Here is a 24,276-nt window from a genome sequence, read left to right as displayed (position 1 = left end):
TGTCTGTAGATGGCAAACATTACCAGTCTAGCTCATGTTAGTATCATATGTTACCTAGAGATAATTAATTTGGAAAGCTTTTGTCAAAACCTTCTGATAAACTTGGTGTTCGTTTATGTCCAAACTCTGCTCTTACTTGCAACCTGAGCAAGAGCAAATTGCCTCCTGTATTTCAGAGAGCTTAATGGAAAACAAGCCACAGTCTTGCCCCAGGGCTTTTATTGTGAAATTCTGTTTGAACTACCCTGAAGTACTTCTAGAGAGCCTCTAAAGTGAATAAAGTAGTAATATATCAAGTTCTTATCATTTGTAGATTATCGACTAACTGTTATCAAAGTATATGTCACGACTGGATCAACAATTATCAAATTTAAATATTTGAGCAACTGTGCCCACCTCTGTTACATAATCTGTGTTCCTGAGGTTTAGGTAATATGACTGAAGCAAGAAAGCAATCCAAAAATAGAATTTGTCTATTTCCAGAGAAAATGTTGGCACCTAATGTTTTTTAGAATGATCAATCCCTTAGATTACACCAAACACCAGCCTTGAAAAAAAAAAAAGCATAATGAAAGTGACCAATGAGAAGCTAACATAAATGGTGATAAATAAAAAACACATCTCTCAGACCAGGTTTGTTATTATGATATTATATGTAAGCAGCCTTCATTCGCTCTTAGTCAGATCAGATAACACATGCTAGCTAATGTCAAAGTTAGCCATGTTATGTTTTTCTTTGTCTATACCAACAATTATTGTTTTGCACTGAAAGTCACTGGATAGCATAAATCCTGCATCGAGAAGAAGTTAAATAACAATTTTAGGGTCAAATATTGTGTTCACTAGCAATGTGTCTACAGTAGCATTGGCTAATGTCAGCGGCCTTTGTTAAATTGTGGTAAACTCAGCTTAAGCATGCTAGCTAATGTTGAAGTTAGCTATGTTTTATGCCACATTTTATGTGAGTGGTGAAGGAGTTATAATTTCCAGACAGCCAATATTCTTGACCTCCTGTAGACACAACATATGAATTGTAATTAGCTGCCTTTCCCGCGGTATCTCTTTTAGATTTACTGAGGTTGATTTTCATATTGTTCTGGAATTGTTTGTTTAAATCTCTAAAACTAGATGGTATGGTATCGGAAATAGTAGTTGTGAGTTATGGTAGATGGGCTAACACATGCAGAATCACCACTATGGTCCTTTGAAAAAATAAATGATTTCTACCAAAAAAAAAACATAGCATGCGTACATTAACACAGAGAATAAGGTGGATGGCCGTCGCACAACTTTTGACACCACTCCGATGGCTTCACACACTGTCACTCTGTTGCCCTGTGAAGCATGCATTAATGGAGAGGGTGAGGAGGGGGAGGTCTGCGGGGCGTGAGGTGAGAGGTCCGTGTGGCTGGTGAACCCCTCGACAAAGGTCATAGAGGAAGAGGAACTTACATCACGGAGACAAGCAGAGTTAGAGTCCCCAAGGAGTTGTTAGTATGACAGTGTGGTTCTGGATCAGAGCAGTGGACAGTGAGGAAGAGGGGGAGAAAAGGAGGGAGGAAGAGGGAAAATAGAGCGGGTAATGTTAATTGGTAAAATCAGGCAAAAAGGATAAGTCTAGCATATCAAGGCAGAAAGGTTGACCAGGAGAAATAAGGAGGCAGACATTTTCTACAGACAACACAGACAGCAGTTAACACACACCCATTCACTTTAGACCTGGAAAAAACAAAATGGGAAGTTGGATCTTATTGTACACCAGCCAAACGTTCAAAAAGACCTGCCAAGAATATTTCAAACCTGGGGTAGGAGATTAGACACAAAATACACCCTGAGGCCACGTTTTGTGCGCAGAGAGATTTTCCAAAATCTCCAATGACATGACTATCTCAATAATTCAACTTATAGTACACTCTCACATGCACTGTTCAATGTGTTTTATTGACTGTATTACTGATGATTTGACAACAAATCAAACCACAAATTTCTTTCAGTTTTTTTTATATATAGTTTTTGCTTGAAGTCTTTTATCCAGCATAATATAAAATATTACGACTTTGAGTTTTTCTGCTTGTCCGTATTTGAACTAACTAAAAGTACATCACACTAACCGTTAGTGTTGATGGGGAGAGTTTATAAACACCACATTGTAGTCCGAAAGGTAGGAATTCTCCACATATTTATAAACCAAACTACTGAACAGTGAATTGATTATAGTCATCACTTAACCAAATGCAATTTGGAGCCTGAAAACCAAACAAGTATGTTTTATTTGCTTTGTCGGATCCCTCTACAGAGCTCCAGAAAAATCTGTTCTCCGTTGGTTTAATAGAGGTCTAATGTTTTTTCCCCACTCCTCTTTTCTATCTCTTTACTTGAATCAAAAACCAAAACGAAGCATTAAATGATCCAGGTCCTACATTAAAGTATAGACACATTGCGTGCTTCAGTACTGTCACAATCCATTAGTTTGTTCTATATCCACATAGGTCACAGCACTATTTAGTGGATGAATGCAGGAAACACAGACTATGCAATCATCCATCAAAACACATGAGACTTTAATCTGTCTGTTCTGCAGATCAGTGAAGAGCAGCTGGTGAAAAACCTTGATGTTAGTGGACATATTAATCACCATATGTGGGATAATGTTTTTACTGACATATAATGGTTTTAAATCTGCATCATCTCTGTGGTACATAGTTTTAATATACAGCCTTATCACAGCCTGACCCCACTTATTTGAACTTTTAATCCGTTTGGAGAGACAAATGAGAGGCATGCCAGTATATGTATCTGTGATTTATTTTTCCCTTAGGTCCACTGAATGGGTGGTGAACAAGGGCCCGACCAACCGGTCAGAGCGCACATTTTATCAAGTAAAATCAGCGCTTTTCTTTGTTTGTGTTTAACATGAATGAAAATTGGGGTGGGAATTAATTGGACGGATCTGAGATTCAGTGTTCCTTTGTAGCTACAATCCCACTGAATGATTAATGAGAAAATATGAATTCCTTTTCCAATTATCAGACACATCTGGTTTTGGTCGGGCCTTAGTGAAAGTTCAAGCACAGAAAAAAAAGGCAGCGCTTTAAGAAAGCTGCTACAGTCAAAAAGAGAGTACAGAAGAAGAAGAAGAAACCTTAAAGAGTGTCTACACATAGCAAAGAAGGAAAGCCCAGTATTATTAAAAAAGGTTAAATATCTTGACATTACCATTGCATCAGTCAGTGCTTTCGATCTGAGAAAAGAACATTAACATTTTTAGTGATATTATTATGTAGTTGATTAGCTTTTTCTCAAATTAACCATACATGCCTTAATGTTTGTCTTTAAGCATAACAAGTCAAATCCAAGGCAAAGTCATAAATATTAATGTGTCATAAAACATGGACCCCAGATCAAATGAAAGATGAAGCGATGGATCCAGTGCGCCTGTATATTTACCTCTATACATCCAGACTGTCCTCTGTCTGAGTCTGCCTGCTTGCTGCTGTCTCTGCTTTGGCCGCCCTGTGTTCCAGCCTGCAGCCTCCTCTCCTCTCTAAAGTTCTGTTCCTGCAGCTTCTTATTAAGGATGCGAGCTGCGTTTTCAGCCAGTGTGTAGCCTGGCGGGGCTGACAGGTCCTGCCGTATGCTCACCACCTCCTGGTTTTTGTCCCCCTGTGTCTCCACTATAAGCTGCACAGGGCTGGGTGAGCGCCCCCGAGCAGTCCGTAGGCACTCCTGGGCGTTCCTGGGGTCTGTGGCAAGAGCCCCTTGTGCGGGGCCGGGCTCAGTGGACGCAGGGCGAGAGCGACTGGGGGACTTGTTGAACTTCTGCATGGAGTCATAGACGACGGTGTTGTGGTCGATGATGTTGAAGAGGCTGGAGAGACCGTCGTTGATGGTGGTGTGGACGGGGCTGTCGCGAGTGGTGGTGGAGCGAGCCCACGCTGACTCGCTGTTGCCCTTCTGTGGGGTAGTGGGGGTTGGGGCACGGCTTGTGTTTGGTAGCTCTCCTTTGTTGGACGCGGACAGTTTGCGCTGAAGTTTAGGTGAGCCGTACTTTGGTGAGCAGCAGGGTCGCTCAAACTTACTCTGGATGACGGGGGAGTACTGAATCTTCCTCGTGTTGCGTGACGGGGAGGATACAGGTGTGTTGCCACCTTTAGGGGTGAGGCAGCGGTGGGGACTGCTGGTCAGGTTCCTCAGCAAGTCTGTTTGAAGACCAACACTGATGGTTTGGGTGGTCTGAGTGCCTCGTGTGGTGAACCCATTAGTCTGGCAGGCCGAATCCCGGACAATGGGCCCTGGCGGAGAGCGGATGGCGTTTCTCACAGAGATTGCCACCTCCTTCATGTCGTCGCTCAGGTTCCTGGAGAGCTGAAGTTCCAGAGAAGAGGTGTAGATAGGAGACTGGTTAGGAGAAGTCCTCAACCCTCCACCCTCCAGAAGCCCACAAGGCCACCTCCCACTGCTGAAGACCTCATCAGGCCCGCTGGATCCCACCCCAGCCTCTCCTCCTCCCCTGGCTTTGGTCCCTTTGGCGTACAGGAAGTCTGGGTCTTGGGCAGTAGGACACTCAGCTGCTCCAGGCCTGGTGGGGCTGTGGAGCATGTGCACCCCACAGTGCTCCAGTCCCATCCCTGCCGCCCCTGCCCCGTTGCCCCTCAGTGGGGACTTGTGGCAGTGCTCGGGGCTGCTCAGGGTGCTGGTGGTTAGGGTGGCGCTGGTGGTAAGGAACCAGGAGGCTGGCTGGAATGGATCAAGAATGGGCTCTGCTCCCCTGGCCTCAGGTGGTCTGTCAGGCCATGCCTCTCGAAGAGCACCTTGGCCAGTGGTGGATGATGGGAAGTCCCAGCCCTTATTGTTGAACTCCTCAATGTACTTGAGGTCATCTGGGGACAGAGGAGGGGTCATGTCATCTTGGCCCTGATCACCAAGGCGAGTCTTGTCAGGGAGGAACGGAGAGCTGTCCATTAGCCGTTGGAAGTCGCTCATTGAGCACACAGACTTTGCTCTGGAAAACAAACACACACCAAGTTTTTTAACTTTAACAGCAGGGAAACCACGCATCACAACCAAACAAGGTCATCTTATTATTATTTTGCTCCTGAAACAAATCCTAAGTGTGTGTATTTTTAGAAAACAGCTTCATGCCTTTTAATGTTTTAAAAATGTATAGATAAGTTAACAGCAGAGCCAGCTGGAACACTCCTTCACAATAAAAGACACTTGGAAGAAAAATCCACAGGGTGGAAGTCACTGTCACTTTAAGTAACTAATAAGTGAATAGTGTCGAGGAAATGATCAAGACTTGACTCCACACAATAAGACTCATTGGACTCAGATGAATACTTGAGGAGACATGATTCAACGTCACAATTATGGTTATATCAGCCAAACACTTCCAAAGGCTCTGCATATATTCAAAAAGATAGTGTCATTATCAGGGTCGTGTCACATTGACCCACATAGAATAATCTATGACGTCTTGGAGCCCGGAGTGAACAACAAGTTCAAACACACGTCTCTGCAGATATCAGAGAGAGCTGTTGACTCTCTCCAAACTGTCCTTGGTCTCTACACAAAGCTGAACTGTTCCAGGTCTGACATCAGGAACAGTGAATTAACATTGCACATAAATTAAGTAATTATGGATATTCTCTAACAAATAGATTCAACAGACTATCTCCACATAGATTGTTGTTTCAGCAGCAAACGAGGTGGAATTAAGTTGTTTAGTGTGTTTGATGTTGACATCCATTAAAATGCATCAGCTTTCAATGAATTTAAAAGAGTCTTTCATCTGATTGTGAAAGCTTTTCATGAGGTTACCTGAGCAGACTCCCCCCGCCCATCTCTTCCTCTGGATACTCAGGTTCACCTTCACTCTCTGCAATCTCGTTCAGAGCCTGAAACACAACAGGTGCAACAGTTAGGTCATCTGGTAGAAATATCTGTGAAGGATGTTTTACACACGGACGAAAAGAAACAGTGACATTATTAAATCTCTCTCTGCTTTCTTATGACAGACAAATGCTCGTTTCAATTTTTGCTGTGAAAAGGGGCTTTTTCATAAGCCTGTCTGACAGGTCAGAATGAGGTATCACTATTAATTTCAGTCTGTTTTACAACAATTTAAAAAGTCCTAAAGGAGTTTAAAATAAAGTCTTGACTGCTTGACTGCTTTACCTCCTTCATGCAGGGGAACCGCTTCTCACTCTCCAGTCTGCAGGGAGGCGGGACCTCCAGGCCGCTGAGGGGGTCCAGAGACAGAGCATCCAGGAAAAGGTTCTCTGTTGGTCCTTTAAGCCTCATGGCAGCACCCTGCTCCTCCAGCATGGCCTCAGAGTCAGAGTGGGAGCGCACGGGCGGGGCAGAGATAGGTGTAGACGTACATGGGGAGCGAGAGGAGCGTGGGGAACGTGGTGATCGTGGGGCGTTGCACGGACTGTCCTGAGGCGAAAACACTCCTCTGTGGCCCTCTTTAACGTCAATGCCCTCTCCTCGTCTTGTGCTCAGCTCTCTCTGCATCTAGAATCACAAGTATCAAGTGATTAATCTGATGACAGTACAGACTGGTGGGTTGGTTCACTGTCACGAGAAGCTGAAATTCAAACTCACTCAATATTTAAATCAAAGTTGGAGAAGGAATGCGTCAGAAATATTCAAGTTTATTTGAAATACTCCTTTAACTTTCATTTTTTTATTCATGATTATTCCTCATAACTGCCCAGAGGAATCCCTCTGCAGGGGTCAAATGTGTGCTTGTTAAATTGTTTATCTTAGATTATGTTTTTTTTTATGTCCAAGGTTGAATTTAGGCTCTGCTTTAGGTTTGTTGAGGTAGAGATAGTTCACCACGTTCGTTCCTGTTTGAGCTACTTCACTGATACTTAAAGGGAAACATTTTTATTCACTTCCTTGCCGATTAGACAATAAAATGAAGACCGCTCTCTTCTCTCTTTATGCTTATCACGCACCTTTTAATGAATGATAAATAGCTTGGCATAATAAGTGGAAACTCTCTGCGCAAAGCTAAGCTAATCAGCTGCTAGGTGTAGCTTTACAGTGCATGTAAATACAGAAACATTGGAAAATTGCTCCATCAAACCCTGAGTACCTGCATCATTTTTGAATGGTTACAGTTGAAGTTTATTTCTTTTCATGCATTATTGTTAATTATTATCATTTGTATTTATTGACTGTTTTGACTGGTGATCTATGTGCAGACATTTATCTACCTGTTACATTCAGGATTACAAGTACCTTGTTCCAGGTTCAGAGTTTAAGCACAACAGTCACAACACTTCTTCACTTGTCCAGTGAGAGAAGTTCACTGAGTGACCTGTGTTTTACAATCTGCTGCAACACCGCTGAATAATTCATCTCCGCTTCCTGCTTTGTGCATCAGCACTTTGTTCTGGGAGCTGGTGAAAGGGAGCTGTATTCAGAGGGTGTTCCTGTTGTTATTATTCCAGTCAGTGCTTTATATTTTAATACTTTCATATCATATTAACCGGTTCAAGTCTCTACCTCCTGTCTGGGACATCAAACAAGAGTGAGTTGAGGTGCTGCAGTATGCTTCATTAAATCTCCCAAAGGAGATCAATAATTCAGTAATCCTCCTCAGGATTTTTTTTTCACCTCGCTAGAATATTAAAAACACCAAACAAGAGCGAAGAGGATCCCTTCGGGTATTTTGTCTCTTTAGTATCTGCTGAAAAATTAAATAATAAACACAGATATATTTCTTTCTTAGTGAGAACAAGCCTCGTTGTTTTAAGTTGTGGAATTTTTTGTTTTATGATCTCTTTTCTTTTCAGGTCAGTTTAAAGCAGCTCTTTCTAAAATGACAGGTAAAGACTTTATTTGTTTGTTAAGTTTACATTTTGTTGATTTTGTTTTTTTTTCGATCTAAATAGTCATTGTCATTAAATGACTTAATTTGGCTCATAAAAAACGTTTCATACTGTCGAGCCGTTTTCACATGATGCTAAACGGACTCTGCAGTGTATTCATATCAAGATGTAACTTTTAGTGTCTCTCTTAAGCCAACATAGAGAAAAGTCTAAGCAAACTCTACGTAGTGAGGAAGGTCATTTATGACTCTTCTCCATTCTCTCACCCTCTCCATCTTGCGGTGGAGCTCCCTCATACTTCCGTCCCACTCCTGACGCTCCAGGTCAAACCTCTCCAGGAGCTCCGCCCTCTCACGACCCCATCTATTCTCTCCGTGCTGAAGCTTCCAACGGAGGTCCAGGGAGGTATTGTGGCTCTCGGCCAGCAGACGCTGGTGCTCGTCTCGTTCCTGCTTCATGGCCTTCTTAGGGTCTCCTGATGGTTCCCCTTCACCTCCCTGAGCCTCTCCTCGCACTCTGCCTGGCACCTCCTCCTCCAACTGGACAAAGAGCAAAGGTATTTGGTTGATTAATTGTTATGCTTTTATTATGCAGGGCAATATACACTTATTACATACATATACATATATAAATATGGCTGCCACAACTCCACCTCTTTGCCTGCTTCTAGTTAGCCATGAAGTCAGTAGGAGTCAGCATTTCCAATATGGCGACTGCTATCTTGGAGCTTCAAAACTGGGCTTCAGACAACAATGGCTGACGTCAATGAAACTACCACCATACTGTATACAGTCAATGTTTGACTTTGGTGAATTTAATTTGTTACAACCTCAGTGGGTGAAGAAAGACCTTTCTTCAGTTTTGTTACAGTGCGACAGGCAGACCAAATTAAACCTGAGTAAGGGCTGTTCCACTTTCTAACTACTCTCTAAACGGAGGATTCACATGCACTGAAGATCACTTCAAAGCAGCATAAGAACAGAGCGAAGCCACTCTGGAGGCGTCTGTTTACCTAACAGAGCAGATCTGTAATCTTCAGCATGCTTTGATCTCCAAACATCACGGTACGAACCAGAGACTACAGCGCTGGAGTGTGAAGAGCGAGTCAAGGCTGCCCTTCAAACACTGGCTTACATAACTCCCATTCATAAATGTTTGTCTTGTCAAATTTTATATTGGGTTTTTAAACTGGAGAGGGTCACAGGTACGGTAATAGCTGCTAACTCAAGGCTGCACTGTAGGGAGCCAAGATGTAAGACATTATAAATAGAGACAGATATTTTGGAGGTCTTAAACTGTGTATCACCAGAAACATGAGCCGGCCTGAGCGACATTATTAATATCATCCAAGAGTGAAACGAAAAATAACTTCCATCCATGTATAAATACACAGGTGAGAGCAATTTCCCATCCTGCTCTGCTCTGCTGGGCTGTGTAATGATGAGCAGTTTAGAGGCATGTTTCTGAAGTCTTAATCAAAATGAAACACGGCAGAGTAGGAGAGGAATTCGACATGGTGTTATCGCAGGAAAATAACTAAATTAGTTCTCGTTGAGGCCCTCGGCGACCTCTGCTCTGTTGAAGGATATGAACCATGTAAAAGCTGTTCAGATTAAGAGCAGCAGAGTTAAAAAGATAATCCTCCTCCTATAACTCAAACTGCGTAATTAGTTCCCAAAGCTGACATTTTTAATCAGATATAGCTCAACTTCTGACTTTGTGTTTTTTTTTTAATTTCATAGCAACACTGTGGTCAAGAAAAAAAAAAAAAAACTAATTGTAAGGCTTTTCTTTCCCCCGCCATGTTTTGCTCTGCCTCTCAATGGGAAAGAAATCTCAAATAGACACAGCAGACAAGCGGGCTCCGACTGCGATGACCATCTGTATCACAAGACAACACTGATTCAATATCCTCCTGTGTCACACTGTCACACCTCAAACAGCGTCTCCTCCGCTCACTGCCTTGATTGTCTCTATCCACAAAGCAATGTGTGGATACATTTTCCTTTACCTATCCGTTTTTTGTTTCTATCAAAATAAAAATCTGTTCAAAATCACTTATTTTCGTTTTCATGTTCATTAGTTGAGATGAAAGGTTTGAAAAGTGTTTTGAGACTCAAATTGAGAAAAAAAGAGAGCGCTTTAAGAGGTGTTCTTAAGAATGCTTAGAGGCACATTGGGTCGAAAGCTAAATTCATATGTTTGACAGATTGCGTCTCAGTGTTTGTCACTTTTGATGCCGATCATAACCCAATGTTTTGTGAAAGAACCGTTGAGCCCAAGGAGAGCTGCTGATTTGTTTTGTTTTTCTCCTGCTTGTTACCCGTTTGCCCTGAGTGGGATTTCATCCGTGGACAAGGCAGCATGTTTACTGTCACCTCGCTGCTCACTGAACGCACCATGAGTTTCTTACACCAGATTGTGCCCTGTCTCTTTAAGGTGGGCGCTGAGACGCCATCTGTACCTGTGCGACCTGGCACTTCATCTCTGCCCACTTGACCTCCCAGGCGGCTTTGTCATTGGCGTAGGACTGCTGCAGCTGGCATCGCCGGGTCTCCTCCTCGAGCAACTCCTCTCGAAACTCCTCCAGCAGCGTCCGCAAGGCCTGCAGCACTTGTCGGTTCTCCCCAAACTGCAGACGGGGAGTTCGTCGAGAAACATCATTAGTAAAGGTTAAAACATCACATGCAGAGGACACACGAGCATGTTCTCCAGATTTAGTCTAATCTTGATAGACTTGTCTCTCCTTTTCATCTGGGCCAGTGTCCTTTGTTTATCACCGAGACAAACCAGCTTTGTAAGTGCTTTATAAATCAATTTGACTTGAACTTCTACTGTTTCCCATCTGTCTTCTTGACCTGTTTTTTTTTCTAAATCATTGTCCTTTCCCATCTATCTTTTCTTTAGTCCTGCCCTATGGACCTAAAATATGAACACACGAACGCTTGTTGGTATAAGTTTCCCCTGCAAAGATCAATGGAAATTAAAGACATTAAAGGCATCCCCTTAGAGTCGTGCTTTAATTAAAGTAGCAACAACAACAAAAACCTGTTGGGCTTCTTGCATGCTGATTTACTTCAGTCCAAGTTTTACTCAGGGGGACATGAGACGTTTTAGATGGATTGTTTTTTGCTTTATGAGTGCCTGAGGCTATACAACATGCACTGGGTCGCAGTGATGAGAACAGCATGTTACTCCTGGAGTGTGTGCTCAGAGAGGTGTGAGCAGAGCTTTTATTCTCTGCTGGTGCGCCTGTACACAGTCTTCAGGTCCTGGCAGGAGGTGGGGATGCACAGGAGTAAACCATAACCTCGCTACATCGCTACAGCTCTGTGGGCGTGGATGAGAACATGAAATGAGCTCAGCTGCGAAAACACAAAAGGCCACTAAACAAGTATATTTAGTCTGACCAGGGAAATCACAGAAACCCCCACCATCACTGAATGAATCTTCTTGTTTTATTCTTTTGTAAGTAGAGAGAAAGAAAGTCATTTCATAGATTTACTCATTAGGATATAATCATACAGGCATTGAAAGATTTTAAAGATGTTTGCCTGTAGAGAATAGCAATTTAGCCAGCTACCAGCAGTGTAGCTTAATAGTTAGCTTTTAGGCTAATTCTAAATCAAAAGGGCCCCATGGACTTCTTGTAAATAGACACTTGTTTACGTTTAGTGTTTCACACCAAAATGCACTTGTGTGTCTCCTTGAGGCCAACTCAACATGTTGAATATTCATCAATCGTTTGCAATGCAGATTATTGATTTTAAACAATGTCTTTAAATCATGTTCTTAAGCAGCAGCAGAGATATTAAGCTTTCATTAAACAGTAAAAGACTCAGATGTGAGTGAAAGACTAAACTACTAAACCTAAACCAGCCAGCAGTCTCCTTCTTTTAGCATGAAATAACCCTCTCCTCTGCCCTGTCCTTTTAATAAAGGCACAGAAAGAGCGCCCCAAAAAAAACCTTCAAAAAAAGCAAAGGAGTTAAGATGAAAGGCTGGAATAACAACAAAATAATCCTTCAGCCCAAGTTATAGTTTGAGAGACAGGCAACGGAGAGCAAATACATAGAAAGTTCTTTGTTTGTGTATACAGACTTACAGACAGACAACAAGAGAAAACCTCTCATGACTTCTAAAGACCCCACACATGGGTCTGATCAAAGCTAATCAGTCACACACACCTGACTGCAGGGACTCGATTCTCTCATCAATCTCACTAAACAGAACTCATGAGTGCCATCACACATGACGATTTGACTAAATATATCGTTTCACAGTCAGGGTTCATACTCAGGACCTTCCTGAAGAAATGTTACCGAGTACCACTCAGCACAATGGCTGCTAAATGTTATCATTGGAAGTGTTTAAAAATCTAAAGCTGATTTAAGAACTGCTAAAACATATGACGTTTCCGTTCAATGTATCCAAATGTAATAATTAGAGCTTACTACACTAAATGATATCAGCACACAGAAAACACAGAGGGAGAAGTCTCAGCGTCTCATTTACAGTATTTAAATAAACTCGAGCACTTCAACAGTATCAGATGTTGGCAGCACCAAGGAGGATGAAAGTGGATGTTTTCCCCCTCACCAATATGTCAAACTCCTTGAATGAAGTCTCAACTATAAAACTTTCAATGACCTTTCTACAGATGAACATACTATTATGTCACCTCAGCTGGCAGGATGTATCATCTGTATCTACCTGCTGTGGTTGCCATGGGTGACTATGTTCACTAATACATTTCTGCTGTCAGGCATCAATCTTAAAACAGTCTACTGACATGTTTCAGGTCTTATTGGACAAATCAAAACGCAAGAAAAATGAGAGCACAAACAGCTGCTTAACTATGCATCCACCATGAAAGGCTTTCTTTATTTTACAGAAGAAGAAGTGGACATCTGAGATACCGACAGCGTCAGACACGATGTCTGGATAAAATGTCTCCTCTGCATGTAACAAAACTGTGTGCACTCAAAATAATTATGGCCTCTAACTGGTTATCTGGGCCAAAATTCTCATCAGCATACCACGCCAACACAGCTCTAATGATCGGCTGCCAGACACTCATTTGCACACAATGACATTGAGTGAAAACAATGATAAAAGGCCCATTAAAGGTCTGATAGTTTATTACATAAGTATAAAGAGTCTGTGTGTATGAAGCATCTGATGGTGAAATGTGACCAATATTTGACCTAACTATTTTAGATTTCCATAAGATTTTATTTTATATGTAAATAAGAGTTCCAGTTGTTTTAACACTTGGTTTGTTGTCTGTGGACCGCGTTACACTCTTTCACCAGGTTTCATCAACATTTGGGCCTGAAATACTCGTGCTGGAAAACCTAATAACGTCCCAGATGAAATAAGCATGTCAAAAAACGGTGGTTTTGTAAACAGGTCAGTACCTGTCTTTGATGCTGCAGGTGACGGTCAGGTGACGGCAGAGGGATGAAGGGCCCGGTGTCGCAGACGTCCCCTGAAGTTTGTGGTAAAAACATTCCGTCGTCTCGCTCCGACTCGCCCTCCGCATGCTCAGTAATCACTCCGAGCTCTGGGATGCCCTCCAACTTCTCAAACTGGAACAGATGATACGGCCATGAGAAGCCTGTAGTTTAATTCATGCACTTGTTTTTTTCTGTACCAGCATATTCTGTTTCAGGCTCGCCTTCCCAGCATGCAGTGGGTTGAAGGCAGACGTGTTACCTGGCTTTAAACATCAAATCACAGGGCACAGTAACAACCTGTTATATTTAGATCACTACCGGTGTTTAAACATTTAACTTCACACGTGTAATTAGTTTTAAACTATTTTCAGTAAACATATAGTGTTAAAACATGATAAACCTTTAAGATGATTGTCATTGGGGGATAATGGAAATCCACACACATTGATACAAAGTCAAGAGCTGCAAAGAATAAGAATATAGAAAATATCTATAAAGATGGTATTGCTTCTGCATGTCCATTAAAAATGCCTTTTGTACAAAAGTCCAAAATACCTTCAACAATGAGCACTGACACATTGATACAGTGATGTTGGAGCCAGAGAAGGCGTCGCTTGATGTGAGGGTTTAAAGCAGACTCTCAGGGTTATGGAAAGTTCAATGACTCTTTTCTTAGCGTTTGTTACATGATCACTATCTGTCTCTCTTCTGCTCCGCTAATTCACAGCAGCGCAGGAGCCTCATTTGTCAACACAGCTGTCAATCTTTGCATTTTGACTCACTTTCTACAGCATCTAATGACTTATCAAACTACTGAACTGCTCTTATTAAACTCTACAGAGAAATGAACACTGACATACATCCCAATTATAGAACTTACTGGAAAGACAGAAAGCATGTTTATGTTTATTAAATCTATTCTATAGCTTGACCCATGCCGCATAGAGGAGGCGAGACTTATGAGCTACAGCATTGTGAAGCCAGTGGGAGGGGGAGGGAGGGGGGGGGTCTATCCTCTGAGTCTTCACTAAAACTTGCTTGAGGAAAATGAGAAAATATTCTGTTTGGACTCGGTGTCAAGTCAAGGGCGAGCGGTAAACATCCAGTACATCTGGTCCCTTCTCTGCTGCACCATCTGCAGGGGCAAATTACTATTCACATCAAGGCTCTGAATGAATAAGAAATTCATTTAAAACTAAGCTGCATAAACAGTCACCCTCTCCAAATTAAGGGAAAAATATTAGGGCCAAGTGATGATGTATTATGGGGAAAACTACCAAAAGGTGTTGTATGATTACAGGAGGAACTGAGATGCTATTTGAATTTAAAACAGCCAGAAACACAAACAGACTCAGGAGAACAGACTGCTCTGTGGTGTCGGGGCAGTAAAGAAATAATAATCATCTGAACAAAAAAAAAAAAGCCTGACATGATTTCCACGCTTCCTAGATGAAGAAAGACGGCATCAACCAACATTTCAAACCTCTGGCTCACCTCTGGGTGCCCCGCCTCCTCTCCAGACTCGTCCTTGCAGCCGAGTCTCCAGTGCATAAGGATGGACCTGAGCTTCATGTAGAAGATGATGGTGTTGCGTCGGAAGAGGCGGACCTCTTGTTGCAGCATGGTTCTCTCCTGAGTCCAGGGCCCCTCGTGACTCTGAAGTCCCTGCAGCTCCAGACCTCCACGTTGAGCCTCCATACGCAAACGCTCGTCCTCCTGCCGCAGGAGGGCCCAGGAGAGGAGGAATTCACAAAGTCCATTAATGGTTTAATTAAAATAAAACAAGCTATATTGAAGTACTTTCTAAATGTTAAGTTTGTGAGATTTAAGTACCGTTAAGATGTTAAAGCTTAAATTAATTTAACGAAAAACTTTCAAAACTTTCTGCACCTCTTGCCGCTGGTAAGGCTTAATGACATTTGAACTTTATCAAAGACAGCGGAGCAAGTGAAGTGCACTTGAATCGTACTTGCTGCTCATGTTAAAAAATGCAAAGTTATTTGAACATGGCGTGACTGACTGTTGTTGTACCTGAGGCAGAGAGACGACAGCCTCCCGTTCCTCTGTTGCCGCTCGCAGCCTTCGTTCATGATCCAGACGAAACTGGATGTCAGCAGCAGGCGTGTCCCGGAGCTGAACCCACAACAGCACAGCACACAGTCACTTTACCGAGACTTTGAAAACATTTCATCACATATCAATATCTCCCGCATCCATCTGTTTGTCTCTATTTAGAGCTTTATTTGTCTGTCAAACAAAATAACAAGGATTTATGTATGAGATGATTCCATTTGATTTTGTTCTCTTCAGTTTACACAGCAAAACAAAAAAATCCACTGAGCAGGATGGAAAATCCTGAAATGTGCTTTGACTTTCACACAAGCAGAATCTCAAAATATCCCCGACAACATCTCAGAAGATGATTATAAATTCAAGCTTCACATTTTGAGCTTGATTAAATATTTCTTCTTTCAGCAGCATCGGAGTTCTGATGTAACCTTAAAAAATATTTTGAAGTGACTCATTCAATCTTGTGAGGCAGCAGAGTCTGTCATCTATCAACCGGAAGGTCAGGGGTTCAATCCCCGATCTACTGCAGTTACATTTTTGATGTATCCCTGGGCACTTCAACCCAACATGCTCCTGTATGTCATATTTTCTTCATCGTTGGCATATAAATGGGAATATGTTCGGTCCGGTGTCCAACTGGTGTTTTTCTTTTTTCAGAGCGCTAGCGTTGTTTTCAATGAGGAGAGAGCAATTGCAGCAGAAAGCGATCACCAGGAAGTAATTTTTAAAAAAAAACATTTTTAATACACTATATCTCGAACAATTTCCTAACCTATGGCCCTTATTTTTTATGAATTGTCAAAGTCAAAATATTGTACATTGAGACTTTAAATGTCAACTAAAGCTGCACAACACAAGCATAACATCTAATGAGTCCACTCCCTCCATTTAAAAAACATAGCTTCATCTTAACCATGGCGTCAGTCAAAAAAGAATAGTTCTTGTTTTGTTTGGCTTATTACTCTCATACTTAACTACACTAAGACCCTTTGTACCAAAAAAGACAATTTAGGTCAATTATATCCAAAATACTTGGTTATTTTAGGTGGGAAACAAATGCTCATTGGAAATGAGATGCTAATGTTAATGGATTTGAATGTAATGATTCTTCTTCCACCTGTTAGTAAGACATCACTCACCGTCACCATACAAGAATTCAGAGTGCAGACACTGACAATTTGGAAATTTCTGCAGTTTAAAAGGTGATTTCTGTCTTCTGTTTGATGTTCTGGGTTGCATTCTCCAACAGTAAGTTGAGCTGTTCAGTGTGTACTGGACCCTGAATCACCTCCCTGTCAGCCCAATGTCAAATGCAAATCACCCAGGCCTTCAGTGCAGCACTAATCCTGCCATATCCAAGCTGCTTTCCCATTCATTCATTCCCTCTCTCAGATTAGACTGCAGCAGAGAGCATTGTACACATCCACATGAATGTGCCATAACTGTAATAGTAATGTGTCACATCAGCGCCGCTTGTACTCTACATTACATAACAATGGGCAACTTCTCTATGAACGCAAGCATGAGGCAGCGATTATAACTCAGAGTGTTCTGCCATTAAAGAGTTGTTTTATTAAACAGCCGAGTCAATGAAGGATTTAACAAATCTGAGCTGTTGTTGCAGTGCTGCCGCTTGCCTCTTTGATTTTATTGATCAGGCTTTTTGTGTGGGCGTTTAAAGTGTATTGTGACACTTCTGTGTAAGCTACATTCTTACATGCATTTATTCTGCTGAGTCAAGTCATGACAGTGCAACCTGATGAACCGGTGCCAGAGGGCATCACTGGCAGAGTGCACTGTGTGCAGACTCAGCTGTGATGCACTCGGTGAACACATGCGCTGAAAGAGATGATACTCTGTAGCTGTGCATGGATGCTGTCTCACACTTTTAGAGGGCAGCAAACCATCTACTCGCAGATTTTTTTTAAATTTTTTTTTTTTACAAAACATAAAATTAAAATATTCGATGCAATGATAGAGAGATCATTTTAAAACTGTTTTAAAACTTCATATGATTTACTTCCTACACCATCAAAGGAGTCAAATAACCACAAAATGCCAAGGGGGGAACATGACAAGAATTTCAAAAGCAACAAGAAAATGTTAAACGAATAAATCAAGAAATAAAAAAAAAATATCAGTAGCTGTAGGAGTGGATATTCAGTGTGAAAGTAGAGTGGGCGAATGAAGGGAAATTGAGTGTAAAGCATCAAAAATGATCGTGGCTGGAGTGTCACTAGACATGCCGGCATAGAGAAACCCCTGGAAATGTGATCCTCTGGTTGAAGATAATCCACATTGATCTTGCATTGTGCCATAACACACATATGTACTGTGTGTGAGAAAGCTTCTTATTCATTATCACAGTTAACAGAGGTGACTTCAAATGGATTAGGATTGCATATGCTGCTATAGTGAGGAATTCTTTGTTGTTTCTGGCAAATCTGTTCAATCAAAAAATTTCAGAGTTGGCCTATACATGATAATCTTGTAATTTCCTTCTTTCTTAATTAAATGTTTTTTTCCCCATTGTGAACTTTTTGTCAAGCAAACGGATACTCCAAAAACAGTCCACAGAAGCACCCAAATCATGTTCTTTAATGTAATAACCTTCAACTTTAAAATGGATTTTGCAGAAGCATGACGACAGAATAACAACTACAGTCATACATTTGCCCCATGTCAATTGTTCAAAACAATATTTGAGAATATCAAAACATGCTTTGGGTGTTTTTGGAGCATCTATGGGCACTGCAGAGCTCGCTACAGCAAACAATGAGGAACAATAGACACGTGGTTCTAAAAGAAATAAACCAGATTAGTCTTTCAATCAATTTAAAGGATTAAAGAGTCAAGATCGACAGAAGGTCTGTGTACTGGACTTGTGGTTGAGCCACTGTCAACTCGGTCCCACAGGTGGAAGGAATATGGAGGAGGGAGGGAGGAGGCACTGACCTCTGCTCTTAAAGCCAGGGGCCTGTGGTACCTAGTGAGTCCCGGGGCTCCCCTGCTCTGGGCCTGGCCCCCACCCTGGCTCTGGCTCTGGGGCTCCACGCCTCGCTCCTGTCCTAGACGCCACTCCAGCTCATCCCTCTGACCGGACTGTGAGTGACGTGGGGTGGGGAAGGGGGAGGTGGGGGAGGTGTGGACGGTGGGTGAGTGGGTTTGGGGGATAGGTGACAGGTGCAGGATACAGGGGTGCAGGAGGTGGGGGTGGTAGTGTTGGGGGGGACATGTGTGAGGTGGATCGTGGACAAAACAGACAAAAGACAACAAACGGGGTGAGGGGTCGAGGGCAGAAAGCGGGCGGGGGAAAACAAACAAAAAAATAAAAACAGAAAATGGGTAAAGAATATAAGCAGAGAGGGGAAAATTAACTAACAGACTACATGGTGAGGAGAAAAACAAACGGACTAGAGTATGAAGAAAAGCGCAAAGAGAAAGACCAACTTAAAGATGACGGCGTATGAGAGAGATGAGAAGAGAACGAGAATGAGGATGAACAAAATCATGGGCTGAAACATCTGGCGGGAACACAAAGAGGAACAAAGAGAGGGAATCGGGGGGGGGGAAAAGAATGCAAAACACTTGTTATGAAGCGCATGCAATGAGGGATACATGAGTCCAAACCAACAGCTGAGAGAAACCACAGCAGACTGCAGAGCGAGAGCTAGCACGCTAACGGTTTTCAACACATGCCTGCACAGCCGTGTGTGGTGTGAGAGCAGTCGGCTAAGGCTGCACGATGCACATTGTTTACAGACATTAGAGCATTGTTAAAACACTGGAGAACTTGAAGGCTTCAGTTAAACATTAACCATGAAAGTTTTTATAGCCACGTCCCGAACTTATTTTAGTAAGAGAGTTTTCCCCAAGCTAACACCTAACTTAATGCTTTTGCGCCTAAATATACAGAAGTGTACAGCATTCACCCAAGAAATTAAACTGGAAACACACTTCCATGAGTAAGACTTTCATATCTTGAAATTATGATTCAGCATCTCATAATAATTACAACAGTGTTCTTGTATATAAGGCAACATTATGTCTTAAAAGTACGATTGCCTGGGCTTCGCCTTTGAAAGAAAATAATTTTATTTGAAGTGAGGAGAGCTTTTTGGACATTTCTATGACACCAAGAGTATTTTTGTAATCAGGAGTCACAAACTTGAGAAAACAATTCTATATGATAATAATATAAATAAACTTCTCACAAGTGTACGAGATTCTTTAATTCTATAATTGAATTCTTTAAATTCTTTAATTCTTCTCTATCTGCATATTTAATCACGATACAGATGTTATAATTACCCAATAATCTTGACACATTATTGTGAATATTTCTTGACGTAAGCCACACATTCTGATGATTTTCTGGTAAATTGTACTTGATGTTGACATGAAGAGCTGAACCATCCCTTATTTAAAGACCAGTGATCTTAAATGTGCAGAATGTATTGGTTGTCTCGAGATCTAAAGTTCATAATTAGGAGATCTGAAAGTCAAACATGTTCCACAAAAAACTAAATCTTGAAATCACTACATACTGTACAAATCTTTTCACAACATCAGCATAATAGATTTCGTAGCCTCTCTAGAGTCTATAATAACGGCAAAGAAAGCTCCAATTTCTTTTCCCATGGTGAAACCCCCCTGTGGACATCTCCATTTTAAAACTGAATATTAAATACATTTGCTGTTAAACGCGCTCTAAATTCTCTTGTTTAAAATCATTTCTATCATTCATATCTGACCCTCTTCAACATCCTTACATAAAGTAAACTGCGTATTGCTTCAGATCAGATTTGAGTTTTACAGTTCTTGTTAGCTTTGTTAGTTTTGACTAAAACCACCCAGCTTCCCCCGGACTAACTAGCGAGTCCTACAAGCAGAGGAGCAAAGCTGAAAACAAGTCATTGGATAGAATAAGCATGGAGGCAGCTTCAGTCTATTATCTCTAAAGACAGATTGAGGAGGAAGTGTTTGAACAGCCGTTCGTTTTATTCAGAGCGACAGTCTGACCGATTAGAGAAGATACCCAAGATGCCTGCTAGATCATGCAGCGCACAGATAATGAACCTGCTTTGGAAGAGTACACAGGATGTTGACATGTTGACTGAGCTGCAGTAAAACAAGAACAAAAAGCAGAAAGCCAGCCAGTGCAACTCAGACAGCGCCATGCAACTCTTGCTGCTGGCTGTAGTCTCTTTGTTTTTTGAAACAACAAAGGTTGTTTAAGACTCACGTACTGTACGTAATGTGCTCACACATTCTTACAGTACGTCTCCTTAGCAACTCTATTGATCTAGCAAACTCACGTGTGTCTATCTGTGTGTGCATGTGCAAACATTATAGCTACACCATTTGTGTGTCATTATGAGTCATACACATGATAGCATGGTGTAAAGCTGTAGAGAGAAAACATATTTACTGAACTTCATCATGCAAGAGTTCACAATGTCAGGGAAGGGATTAAATCAAGCTCAATGGGAGAAGCTGCTTTAACTCCTTCAGTACTTACTCCATTCATACCAAGCACCCTCTCAAGCACCCTCTCTGGGCCCTGGCTGAGTTGAAGCAGGGCAGCTGCAGACAGTGAGTGCAGGGAGAAGGAGGCAGGCAGGGCTGCTGGCTATGAGGATGTGCATGGAGATGCAGATGTGGATGCAGCTGCAGCAGAAAGCGATGGTGGTGGAGTTGGATCGGGGGAGGGGTGGCGGTAGTGCCAGTGTGGTAGAGCTGGGTGGCTCATTGGCACTGGAGGGCTGGGGGTCTAAAGACTCTTGAAATCTATCTGCTTCTGAAGCTTTGATTGATTGGTTCAGATTTTTTTTTTCTCAAGTCTTTCCAACCTCTGTCATGTTGGTCTAATCCTTCTCACTTTCCCATGTCCTGCCCTTGAAATTCAATTTCAGCTCCACAATAACAGGACAAGCCAACATTAAAGGATGAAGCAGTATCACAGGAACACTTGTCTATCACAAGTTATGACTATTACCAATATTGGAATTCGGAACCTGTACCTCTAATGCCCGACAATAAAAAAGTTTGTTTGCCAGTAAATGCATGCCAGTCAATCCAATATTCAATCATCTGACCTTACTGACCAATCAGGAGCCCCCATGCTTTTGTTCTTCTGCAAGACAGCGTGGTCGCTAACACTTCTTTATAAACACGCCTGAGGAAACCTTCAATCATGGACATCACCAACTGTTCTCTTTCTGTGTAAAACTGCTTTCCCTATTTTGTCACTCAAAACAACCAAAATGAGCCATTGAGTGTCGAATTGAGACACCCGCTCAGTTCGGCTTACACAAAACTCCTTGACCCCTAAATTACCTTCAGCTGACATTTAAAGAGAACTACCTGAGTTTAGCATTGGCCTATTGCTACATTACCAGACTTTTGATGACCAATATCACATTGAATAAAGCATAAAAAGATTATTCTGTATCCAAGCCGTCTTCTTCCTCATCAATTCTGTTGGCTATATCGCCCTAAAAGCAATTTACAGCAGAGTCACAAAGCTGACATTATGGAGAGACGGAGTGATTACGACGACCCATCAATCACTCAAAGTGTATAAGGGGGCTGTGATATTTAATGAAGACAGACTTGAAAAAATCTGAACCTATCCTTAAGCTTAATTAGAATCCCAGCTGTAGACAGTATGCATTCAGCTTAAGATGTATTTTACACACAGTGTTTACTTAGTCTTTCTTTTAGTTTATCTTGTTCTTAAAATGTTCAACTAATGACTGCATGCCTGGGAACATTGAATGAAACTTAAGTGAATTGTTGTATTTGGTAGTACACCGAGGGTTTTTAGAGCTTTAGATTAACACCTGGATCCTGACTGCTACTTTACATGATTTTGCAAAGTGAATACTTTAATCAACTGCTGAAGCCATCTAAGCCAATCCTTTAACTAGAAGGGATGCTTTTTAGGTACATTGCATTTGAATGTTCTTAAGCAGGTTCATTCTGTCTAAAAGGCATTCTTTGTAATTATTCATAGTCCTCTTTTTTTGCAAAAGAAGAAAGCAGCCAAAGAAGGAAAACATAAATGTACTCAAAGATTTGAAAACTAAAAGGAAAAGGTAAAAGGCGTTGTTATCCGTTGGACTCACCTGGAAGTCCGTCGCCAGGTCCCTTCCAAAAGTGCCGATGGGAGAGTCTCGGGACATGGACGTGACCGTGGACAGGAAGCTGCTGGACTCTGTGAGGTTTGGCATGGGTGACAGATCGTCAGTCCTTTCTCTCAGGCCTTCCCCTACGTGGTCCAGCTTCTCCATGAATATGTGCAGCTCTGTGCGGAAAGCCTTCATGCGTGTGTTGATGGTATCTAGGACTTGTGTGTCTGGTTTGTTTCCAGATGCCGCCCCTCCCTCCAAACTATCACCTGTTGTCACCAGCAGCCTGCCCTCAAAGATCAGACTGTCCGTGTCTGTGATCAGACGGTCCACTGTCTTGCCCAGCCTATCTGCCTCACGTTTTACGTTGGTGAATGACTCCCGCTCTTCCCTCCTGCGGTTGGCCAGTTCGGTGGCACTAAGCTCGCTGCCATCTGAGGGTTTGATACTTCCGAACCCTGAGGTGGTTGCTGTTTTCTCAAACAGGTCTTCAGAGTCGCTCTCCCCTCCAATAGGACCCTCCCTCTTTGGATGGAGGAGAAGAAGTCGGCTTGCCTCTTCTTCGTCGGCGGCATCTCTTCTGCCTGCATCACTGTCTGCGTCGCTGTCTCGTGGGCTACCAGTACGAAGGCCGAGATGAGCAGCCAGGTCACAGCGCTGCACGTTGGACATGAGTACTCGGTTCTCGTACTGCAGCTTCATCACCTTCCCACTCAGCTCATTGATCTGCATCCTGGCTGATTTAAGCTCCTCCATCATCAACCCGCTGCTCGCGCCGTTACCGTTCCCACCAGGTTTGAATAATCCTCCCTCACTTCCCTCCTCGCCAATACTGCTACTGCTACTCGGACCGAACTTGAAGCGATTGAGTTCAGAAGTCAGCTGCCTGTTGTGGTCCTCGATCTCTGAGATGGAACGTCGCAGCAGCTCAGCCTCCTCTTCCACAAACTGAAGATGGCGACGCAGCTCATTTGCAGACTCCAGTGGATCACCTCCATACGGCGATGAGGGCATGCTGGAGAAAGGCTCTCGACCAAAGCAGTCTCTTTCGTACTGACAGCGAATGTCATCATTCTCAGCTCGCAAGCTGCGGTTCTCCACCTCCAGCTCCACAATCTTTCTGCCCAGGATGTTCGCCTCCTCCTCTACCAGTTTGAGCCGTAGTCGCAACTCAGCTTCTCGAGTGGTATGAGGACCGCCACCAGCGCACTCAGCCAAGGGAAGAGGACTATCCACGTCCCCGTAAACTGACTTATACTTCTGCAGCTCCTGCTCCAGCTCGTCTTTCTCTCGGCCGAGCTTCGCCATCTTTTTTCTCATCAGGCTGGATTCCTCCTTGGAGAACTGGAGCTGGCACCTGAGGTCTGCGCTGTCATCCTACGAGGTTGACAGAGATGAAAAAACAAAACGTATCTTAGACGGATAAAGGTTTTGCTTATTTTATGAAGGAAATAGAATAGTAATCATAATTTTGAGTTTTCTTACCTGACCAGTGGACTTCTTGTCTTTAAATGTTTCCCTGCTCCCTCGCCTCCTCAACGCAGTCTGTCAAAGAACAAAGATAAACTAAGTCAAACTCTCAAAGTATAATCTGACATTTGTTTCTCCAACATTCAGGAGTGCTGCAAGAAGAAACCAGGGTATCATGCATATCAGCACATCAATGAAAGCAATACAAGAGGCTTTGTGACTTTAATAGTAAAGATCTCTAAAGTTTTAAGCTGAGAGTGATATTCCCACACATCACAATGTCAGTGTTTATACACA

At 42.4% G+C, this 24,276-nt stretch overlaps 1 protein-coding gene across 4 annotated transcripts in view; it reads right to left on the bottom strand.

Annotated features, from left to right (window-relative positions):
- Positions 1-24,276, bottom strand: part of mtcl1 (microtubule crosslinking factor 1) — a 57,301-nt gene that overhangs the window by 4,721 nt on the left and 28,304 nt on the right. Inside the window, exons 4-16 of one of the 4 annotated variants that reach the window (XR_013779576.1) lie at positions 23,995-24,054; positions 22,507-23,886; positions 18,332-18,478; positions 15,338-15,439; positions 14,801-15,022; positions 13,268-13,438; positions 10,312-10,479; positions 8,114-8,386; positions 6,178-6,519; positions 5,821-5,897; positions 3,448-5,002; positions 3,217-3,241; positions 1,453-1,510 (exon numbers count right to left, since the gene is read on the bottom strand). Coding sequence is in view for 3 of the 4 variants with exons in the window: in XM_079348730.1 (XP_079204856.1) it covers positions 1,472-1,510; positions 3,448-5,002; positions 5,821-5,897; positions 6,178-6,519; positions 8,114-8,386; positions 10,312-10,479; positions 13,268-13,438; positions 14,801-15,022; positions 15,338-15,439; positions 18,332-18,478; positions 22,507-23,886; positions 23,995-24,054 (4,536 nt within the window). In the remaining variant the exon portion in view is untranslated. The remainder of the gene's footprint in view (positions 1-1,452; positions 1,511-3,216; positions 3,242-3,447; positions 5,003-5,820; positions 5,898-6,177; positions 6,520-8,113; positions 8,387-10,311; positions 10,480-13,267; positions 13,439-14,800; positions 15,023-15,337; positions 15,440-18,331; positions 18,479-22,506; positions 23,887-23,994; positions 24,055-24,276) is intronic. The other 3 variants (XM_079348731.1, XM_079348730.1, XM_079348729.1) reach the window with 3 other exon arrangements.

Source organism: Symphodus melops (genome assembly GCF_947650265.1).
Source record: "Symphodus melops genome assembly, chromosome: 7".
In the NCBI taxonomy this organism is placed as follows: domain Eukaryota; kingdom Metazoa; phylum Chordata; class Actinopteri; order Labriformes; family Labridae; genus Symphodus; species Symphodus melops.
Note: the sequence above shows the minus strand (reverse complement) of the source record. Positions and strands in the feature narration are given on the sequence as shown.